Source organism: Melanostigma gelatinosum (genome assembly GCF_949748355.1).
Source record: "Melanostigma gelatinosum genome assembly, chromosome: 3".
Lineage (NCBI taxonomy): Eukaryota > Metazoa > Chordata > Actinopteri > Perciformes > Zoarcidae > Melanostigma > Melanostigma gelatinosum.
The window spans coordinates 3,253,121-3,262,818 of record NC_136636.1 but is presented as its reverse complement, the minus strand read 5'-3'; the positions used below and the strand labels follow the sequence as shown (position 1 = coordinate 3,262,818).

At 43.4% G+C, this 9,698-nt stretch overlaps 1 protein-coding gene across 1 annotated transcript; it reads left to right on the top strand.

Moving 5' to 3' along the window:
* Window positions 1-2,744: 2,744 nt before the first annotated feature.
* Window positions 2,745-9,276, top strand: abraa (actin binding Rho activating protein a). Its single transcript, XM_079265541.1, has 2 exons — window positions 2,745-3,716; window positions 6,604-9,276. The coding sequence occupies exons 1-2, from the start codon at window positions 3,084-3,086 to the stop codon at window positions 7,039-7,041; spliced, it is 1,071 nt and encodes a 356-aa protein (XP_079121667.1). The 5' UTR covers window positions 2,745-3,083; the 3' UTR covers window positions 7,042-9,276.
* The last annotated feature ends 422 nt before the right edge of the window (window positions 9,277-9,698 follow it).

Sequence of the window (9,698 nt, the reverse complement as noted above, 5' to 3'; positions counted from 1 at the left end):
CGATTCCACGAGCTGCCGTGATACTGAGCTGAGTAAGTAAAATGTATTTATGAAGCGCTTTTCACAGACATTAGTCAAAGTGCTTAACATGAGCAGAATTACAAACCAAAAAGCAGAATATGACCATATAAGGGCCAACAATTCACATTAAAATGCACAAAAACACAAACGTGAAACATGGTTACTCTACTGAGCATGTTAGTAGAGTATAACCGGTTTATGCTCTATTTACATGCTTCATGGTTTCTGTTAGTCCTGATTTCTTCTTCACTCCCCCTTAGTGACTCACAACTTTGTGTACCGTATTGTTTTGTATTTAATCTGTGTTTTTTTGTGTTTTTCTGTGTTTTAAAACTATGCCGTCCCTGCTGAACACTTTTGATATTGTTTGACACCAAACTTCTTGTTGTGCCCTGTGATGGTGGAAAGCAAAGAAAAATTTGGAATTTGGTTTGTTTTTATATTCACAGACGGCCAGCAAGACGCGACTCGTCGTGTTATCTTTGCGCTCTTCCCACGAATGGCATGTGGACAATGAGGCAGTGTGACAGTTTGGCTTCATCGAAGGATGACACGGCGTCCTGTTTGGAGAACGGGTTCTCTTCCTTCCTGTCTGCAATGACATGTTTAAAAAGATCCTGTCGTGCAGCCACAGCTGCTGTGATTTGATGTAATTACACATGGACTTTAGAAGTTGGTGTTTTACCTACAATACTTGGTAAGCGATGACAAAGAAATACTCTTTCATTGCTTACTGGATGCCCAATATAAGAAGGAGTAAGAGGTTGTGTTTTGTTGCTGTCCTTGATTGAATAAATAATAATAATAAAATAATAAAGTAATATGTATTACATAACGGTCCAGCCGTCAGACACAGAGCTCCACCTCCAACTCGACTGAAACGAACCAGGAAACAGAGACCAGGATGTGACACGCTCTGACACGGACGATAGTCTCTCAGACCCACAACTCCCCCTGAGCGAGATGAACAGCTCTGCAGCAGCACTTTGTTGTGAGTACTGCAGCTTCAACCTGCTGCTCACTGCATTCACGGACTGGGAATTTTAGGAGGGGGAAACACATCTTTTCCAGAGGGCAAAGGAGCCCCGGTTGTCTGACTTCCTGTTTAACTTTCTGCCTGCTGTGTTTCCAGCGTCACTCAGAGAGAAAATGTCTCTCAGATCAGAGGAGGATCTCTGCTGTTCTGTCTGCCAGGACATCTTCAAGGATCCTGTTGTCCTGTCGTGTAGCCACAGCTTCTGCAGAGACTGTCTGAAGAACTGGTGGGCAGAGAAACAAACACGTGAGTGTCCAGTGTGAGAGTAACACACTGGGTAATATGGGCTGGAAATGAAACAGGTTCATGAGTGAGTGGCAGAGTAGTTTCTTTGTTCACTGCTAACCTAAACACTCATTTCAGATGAACATACAGAAGTTCATAAGACGTAAACATCTGACACTGAATATTTATTGAGCGTTTGGCACTAATTTGAGCTCATTTGACAGGATGAAGCATTGCCAAGGCTGATACAATGCAGCTGGTACATGGAGTGCTGCATTGTTTGTTATTTCACTCGATTTCCATCACGATGTCGTGAGAAGGCGTTTAAACAGAACGTCACTTTTGAGGACATTTCGCGTGTCATTTAACGTCCCGTTGTCCCAATTCGTCACATGCCCACCCGGCCCCCTGCAAAATGACATTCCCATACAACAAAACTCAATTGGGAAATAACTTTCGAGAAATTACAAAATAGTATATGTTTCAAATGAGTGTGTGGAAGTCCTTGTATGGAGGTAGCCAGGGTGGTGGTGCGTTTTGTTTCAGTGTTGAAGTCATTTGAAGCCAAAACATGATTTTTCTTTCACTAAACATAACCTTTTTTTGTTGCCATAACCTAACAAAGTAGTTTGAGTTTGAGGAGGTTTTCATGAAGGCTCTCAGTGACGAACATTCAAACTGCAATTTGGACAAAGTGCAGGACACTTTTGCTGGACAACATAATGTATTATACAGATATATTTATGCATGTAATGAAAGAATCAGATCGATGGAATGGCCCTTTTATCTTAAGCAGTTTTATACTGGAAAATATTTTGGCTGGTAAAATTTGTCAGTTTTGAAGCCATTGGCAGATCAGACCGACCAGTTTAACCCTGCAGACAGTTTATGAGTCATAATCCAGAATTTCGCACTCACATATTCACACATACACACAGAGACTGAAATAGTCACACTTACTCATGCACAGACATGCAGACAGACACACACTCCAGATTGTACGTGACAGGAATTCACACTCACGCAACCACAAAGTGATCAAAGCGTGCAATAGAGGAAATACGCATTTGAATGAAAACATCCCGATTTATACACAATGAACACACACACACACACACACACTGGTCCCCCGTGTCGAGCAGGCTGACTCACAGCGAAGGCCCGTTTATGTTTCAGCGTATTTGTGTGTGAGGACAGAAACCTCAGAGTCGCTAAAAACACTGGGCACCTGTTCCCTGGATCCCACTGGGAGACATTCCACTCCTCAGTCACTGCGTGTGTGTGTGTGTGTGTGTGTGTGTGTGTGTGTGTGTGTGTGTGTGTTTGCAAACCAGTGGCAGCAACAAGAAAGTTGACACTGGACTCCCGTCTCACGTGGACGCCGTGCGACATCACTTCCTTTACCACCCTTCCCTATTTAAAGACCGGTGTGGAGCCAGAGGGGCTTCAGCAGGGGATTAAAGCCAAAGACCTCGCACTCTTCACACCGGGAGCTCACACACTGACTGACAGGGAGGCTCCGGATGTTTTTCTGCGAAGATCCACAACGGATATAAAGACTGAGAAGAACAAATTTTTGTCCATAATCACCTGGAAAGTGTATTTTGAGTCTTTGCGAGTGAGGAGTTTCTGAGATTTGAGTCGCTTTGCTCAGAAAAAAGGGATCTATGTTCACGTAAACTACTAGAATTCTTTTACCAAAACACAACCAGAGCCTTTTGGGGAGATTGAAAGATTTTTAGGACGAGAAACAGGACTTTTCCCTGCGAAGAATACCAATTTCTTCTGGTATCCTGTCACCATGAGTAGCGGTGGGACCACCACGGTTTCACCACAGGAGCCTCAGGCGTTCAAACGGGTGGTACGGAAGATAAAATGCGCCGCCATGGTGGCCAACTTGGCCAAGAGTTGGCAGGGCTGGGCCACCGACCACTCCGACAAGCAGGACTCCATCCCGAGTGGCTGGATGCCTGCATCTGTTGAGGAGGGCGACATGAAAGAGAACAACCACGAGGTCAAACTTCCTGTCACTCTGCGCGTAATCGCAGCAGACGCCGCCGACACCGGCGGGAGTAAAATCCGGACCGGTTCTGTAAACAAGACTGTGCAGCCAAAACGCAGCGAGTGCAGCAGCAGCGATTTGGTCAACGCCATCCGAGGCAAGATGGAGTCGGGTCCCGTGGAGAGCAAGCCTTTCTTGGGCAACGAGTCGCCGACACGGCGGCGCCAGATGAGGGCGCTACAGAGCGCAGGAGGAGGAGGAGTCATCCAAGACAGGAAGCTTTTGCTCCAGGAGAAGAAGCTGGGGTCAAGGAGCAACAGTGTTGACACAGAGGACAGCGGGCTGGGAGAGGAGGCCGGGCTCAGCGGCAATCAAGAATCCAAAACTGAGCTGGGTGACATCCAGACATCGAAACAGACCAACAGGCCCAAGGTAGAGTGGTTCATCACGAAGATGGGAAATGGAGGGAAAAAGGTTTAAACATGGGGAGATCAAGTTACCAGCATAATATCAATTTAACCAGGAGGCCACCTGCGGTTCTGCCGAGTGAAGCCAAAGAGAAAGTGTCCATAAACATGCATTCTCTCTGCTGACCAGCAGGGGTCCAAAAAGAAGTCTGGTTGTGTAGAAGTCAATGAGAAAATGACGATACTTTTCAGTTGATTTATTACCTCAGTAAACATTGTGAACATGAGTTTATGGTCTCAACCGGCAGTCCGTCACAATGACGACGTCCACTTCTTATATACAGTCTATCAATTTTACACAAATGTTAAGCGACACCAGTTAATACATCTATATTGATTAACAATGGCTGAAATAAGTGTGCCTTCAGAAGGTGTCCCTTGCCGTGATGATTTATAACCCAACTTCTCGGCTTCACAGAGAAGTTGGGTTTTTATCTCATTGTTTTGATTTTACAGCAAATATACTGTCAATCCAACTGCCATCTACAGGAGATGGCAGTTTTCAGTAAAGAACCCTTCACTTCCAGGCCTCATTATGCTGTGACCAGACACTTATGAGTATCTCCAGCCTGCTTTCTCTGGCACTCAAATAAATGTTCCTCCTGAATCAAACACGCAGTGGAGGACAAACACCTTAAATTAGAGCCGAAATGTCACACGCCGTGAATAGACAGGTTTAAGCAGAGGTCCCCCTTTGATGTCCCCTGAATATAATCCAACCCCACTCACGTACGCCAAACAACACAACAGTTGCATAACTCTGACACAAGGACATCTCCTATAAAAGGAGCCGGTTCGGGGGGGGGGGGGGGGGGGGGGTCGCTGGAGATCGAGGCCAACTCATGAAAACACAAGCTGGACCGCTGCGTAATGGAATATATGTAAATAAACCTCATCATGTTCCGCAACGTGTTCTCAAAGCCGACCTTTGGGGGGTGAACACGAGGTGAAGACACTGGGACAGTTATTAAGATATAAGATATGAAGAGTGTAAGGACATTTTACATTTACTTTATTGTACTTGATCTATATTTGGATGAGCTGGTTAGGTCCATTACAATGTACATTTCTTGGCACTTAAAGATATGTTGGTCCCAAGCAAAGAAACAACGGCTCGAGTTTGGTCTCCAAATACTCCGCAGTTGGTGGAGTACGTCACAAAAATATCTGAGACTAAAAACAGTGAAGGACCATAAAAGGACATTCCGTTTTACGCTAACATAGCTATGTGTCACGCACAAACGTGACGTTATCGTACCGGACTTGTTTTATCCAGCGACTCTGTTTTCGCCGCCAGGAAGCTAAAGAACGAGTATGTTTTGTTGTTGGTGAGAGAACATCCTGGTACGAAACACACAGGCAATCGTAGCTTCAGAGAGAGGCAGCGCTTACGTGACTTTTAGCCGTGTCGTCTTTCTAATTACGTATTTTCAGTCTTATACTTAACTTAACAGTTATATGGCAAAATTATCTTTTAATTTGTCGAACATCATATGTGTAATTCATGGAAGAATTGAAACAGGATCTAAAACATTTTTTTCACTTTTGCCGCTAACTACCGTTAATATTTTTGCCACAATAAGGTCACATGGTGATCCACCGGAAGGGGCGGGACTTAGCAACAGGCTCCAAGTCACAGATACAAACTGTCGGCCGACACTGGTCGCTGCGTGACAGGCTTGACGCGCTGCAAACAAAAGTTGAGCTGGTCCCAACTTTTTTTCAGCGGTGAAGCGTCAACCAATCATCATCGTACTAATTCTGTCGGTTCAAATGCCATTAACCAGTTCCATAGACTGTATATTAGAAGTGGATGTAGCCATTGTGACGTCACCCATTGGTTTGTGGACTGCCGTTAGGAACGCAAAGGAGTGACGTAGAGACGCCGTATGCTCTGGTAGCAGCAGCGACCTGTCAATCACAGTAAGCCCCGCCCTAAAGCATCCCCTGCTTTATGGTCTGTTTGACTCTAAATGGACCATAATGTACTAAATGAACATCATGCTGTATTGAAGAAGACTTGAAACTAGAGATTGAGACATAAACTCATGTTTACAATGTTTACTGAGGTAATAAATCAAGAGAGAAGTAGAGTCATTTTCTCATAGACTTCTATACAACCAGAGGAGTCGCCCCCTGGTGGTCAGTAGAGAGAATGCACGTTTTAAGACACTGTCTGCATTTGCTTCACTCTGCAGAACCGGAGGTTGCCGTCTGATCAGTTCTCAGTGCTTTTCAACAACATAAATACGTCAACGAGTGCTAGAGCAACACTTCAATGGCGACAATGTAGCCGGCCACACTTTTTACATTTTTTGAAATTTAACAATACATGTTAGTAATCAGTACACCCAAGCCCAGATGAACTTACTTTAACAGGAAAACAATCCTGATGATGTCAAAGTTATATAGTTCACCAAAAAACAACATGAATTGTATATTATAGGTTACAAAATGTCCGAAAAAACTTTCCGAAACTTTCTGTGCAGCATCAAATAGTGTATTATATCCATTTGTGGGCTCTTTGAATTTAAAACACGGTTATTTTTAATACAAATATTGCTTCGCAAAGCATTTCTGCACAATCCTTCATTTTCCGGGTGCTTCACTCTCCTGAACTCCATTCAATAGAAAACTTTTTCCGGGAGTAAAGAGAGCCTACGAAGATGAGTGCTACAATGTATGTTACTTTTAGCTGAAGTTATCGTTGATTTGTAAAAATCAACGATGTCCCCGTTAATGAAGAATCTAATTTACAAAAGAGGTTTGGCTTTGCTCAGTGGTTCATTATGAAAATGCTCAGATAATCTCTAAACTCTGATGTTAACCTTCGCACCATCTTTTATTTCCAGATTAAGATTGTCAGCAGGAATGACGTCAAAAGACGCTGGCAGCAGTGGTCCGAGCAGCACATGGAGGGCCAGAAGCTCAACCCCTTCAGCGAGGACTTTGACCAGGAGTACGCCATGGCCCAGCGCCTCCGCAAGGGCGACGACGGCTACGGTCGACCCAAGGACGGCTCCAGGACGGCAGAGAGGGGCGACCGGGCCCAGAAACACGTCCGCAGGGAGATGGAGGAGATGGTGTGGTTAATCAGAGACATGGGCTTTAAGGACAAAGAGGGGAGGACCATCATCTCCTTCGGCCGCCTCTTCGACCGCTACGTGAAGATCTCGGATAAGGTGGTGGGCATTGTGCTGCGCTGCCGCAAGCACAAGATGCTGGACTTTGAGGGGGAGATGCTGTGGAAAGGACAGGACGATGACGTCATCATTACATTGAGGGACTGAGGACGGACGTGATGTTTCACAAACGGGAAAACACGGCCATCAGCTTGTCTAGAGTAATAATGCTATGCATGCTAACCACAATGCTACATCGTGTACCCAAGAAGAGACAGACACATAATAAAGTATGAATGTAATACTGTCAACGAGAATACACACATACACATCGGAAAGAAATTATAGTTTTAGCAATCAGTAAAATAAAAGGAAACAAATGCAAAATGTCAATGAAAATGAAAACCTCATTTGGGTGCCTACCAACCCATGAACAGAGAAATAAGACAACCGTCAGTTTTTCTTGGCTGCCTTGATCAGGAAACATGTTATTCAACAAGCCCTTCAGATTTGGCTCCTCTTCTTATGTCACATATAAACTCATGAGAACATACCGGCCACAGCTTGAGAACTACATTTGCAAAGGTGCACCCAGGCGGCAACGTCCGGTTGTGAAGAGCGAAGCCAATGCTGAAGTGTCCTAAACCTGCATTCTCTCGACTGACCACCAGGGGGCGACTCCTCTGATTGTCTAGAAGTCTATGAGAAAATGACTCTACTTCTCTCTTGATTTATTACCTCAGTAAACGTTGTAAAAATGGGTTTATGCGTCTCAATCTCTAGTTTCAAGTATTCTTCAATACAGCATGATGTTCATTTAGTACATTATGGTCCATTTAGAGTCAAACAGACCATAAAGCAGGGGATGCTTTAGGGTGGACCTGTGATTGACAGGTCTCTGCGGTTACCAGAGCCTTATATGGCATCACCTCCACACTCCAAATATGGTCACTTCCGCTCGCAGGTTGCAAAAAGCCAAGATAGCGACAGCCAAAATGGCGAACGTCCACTTCTTATTTACAGTCTATTGGTGAACCATATTTTTCTTGCAAGCCAATCAGAGCAGACTGGGCTTTTCGGCAGGTGGGCTTAAAGAGGCGGGCACTGAAATTGAGCATTTCAGTTAGAAAATGAATACAAATATATTCAGACAACACAGTATGAGAAAAACAATGTGTGCATTAAAACATGTAAACATGTTCTAATAGAAACCCAAAATAAGAATATGCACACAGTCTCTCATGCCAGACTCATTAGTTCTTCTCATACCTGACATTTCATCCGGTGAAGGGAAGCTATCTTTATCATGCTATCTATGCTCACCTTGCTAACTATGCTGCTACATGCTGGAAGCCTCAAGCATCCAGCACAATGCCAGTCATGGTGGACAGCTTTACTCAGACTGAGGCTGAAGAAACTTGGATTTCATTGAGTAATTTACTGAGAGACTTGACTGTTTTGTCCTTTCAGGATAATTTAGTTGAACCTCAGTAAACAAGGGTAGCATAAAGTTAGGCTTTTCACAGAATGCGCGGGACTTCTTGTCGTGTCAAATAGACTTATTAGTAACAGGACAAAAAGTCAAGATAAGAATTAGACAGTGAAGTTTGTTTTTGTCCAATTCTGGCCAGGTAAAGCTTAAAGTTAATGAAAATTGTGATAAACTTCACATTATGGCAGAAACAACAGAGGGTTAAAAATGGTACGATAAATAGACAAATCGTGATAGCAATCCTAACCGTTAAAGCTTGAGTAGTCAACATTGGAGAAACCAACTAAAGTGAGCTTGAGTGAAAAGACGACCTAGAAACTCTTGTTGCCAACTCTTTTCCAATGAAAGTAGCTCACAGCACTAGCTCCAAACATCGCTAAAGCTAGACGTTCCTTCAGGCCTCCCTCCAATGTCACTCCCCCCCAAATTATCCCTAAGAACGTAAACAACCAACATGGCTATTGTGACAGGCTGGTCGGCCTTTTCTCCACACCATTTGATTTATTGATCGCTGTTGGGAGGTAAAGAGAATTTCAACGAAAAAAAAAATAGTCTTGAGTTAATGTGTAACGTGTGATAGTTTTGATGCAAATGATTGTATAGTGAAATATGTTTTACCTCATTTTAACATTTAGGACACTTACTGTTGGAATTGTTTAGAAATGTTTAACATTTTGAACATTTTCTTTCTTTCAAAGTGAAAGCTTGAGTCTTCTTACAGAAGTACAATTTTGCTACAAAGACTGTGCAGCGTGGTGTACCAAGCACAGTTTGAGATTAATGTAAATATACATGTGTCATTGGAACACCTACTTAGTATTGAGACTGTGAAATTGTTTCATGTTTTCTGTGGGTCAGAGTGTTAACATAGGCTATGTGGAAGTCACTAAAGACTGAGATTTAGACGTTGATATCCTGTTTTCCTTTTTTAAAACACTTAATTGTCCCGGATTTTCCTACGGCCCAGATGCCAGGACAAGCAGCCCGACCAGAAAGCTCAACACATAATACTCAAGGCCCAAGGTTCATTTATTGGGACAGTACAACACATAGTTGCTAAATGAGATGCAATTGTCTTTTTAGGCTACACAAGAAAAACAAAACTAGCTCCTGTAGTGCATTTTTGAATTTGATAAACATTTACAACCATACCACTGCACCCATAACAGAATACTGTACACACCACTCATGTGTCTTCACGCGTATATTTCACATATTTGCTTCAAAGAGAATTCATATATTCTACTTAACATGGTAACTTCCGTTTATTGCCTGCAAAATAACATGGCGGTGGCCGTAATCCAAGATGGCGACGCCAAAAAAGCCTTAAAAC

Excerpts from the sequence above, each read along its gene's own strand:
- abraa (XM_079265541.1), top strand. The coding sequence starts at position 3,084 with ATGAGTAGCGGTGGGACCACCACGGTTTCACCACAGGAGCCTCAGGCG. Across the intron at positions 3,717-6,603 it reads AACAGACCAACAGGCCCAAG|ATTAAGATTGTCAGCAGGAA; the intron begins GTAGAGTGGTTC and ends TTTTATTTCCAG.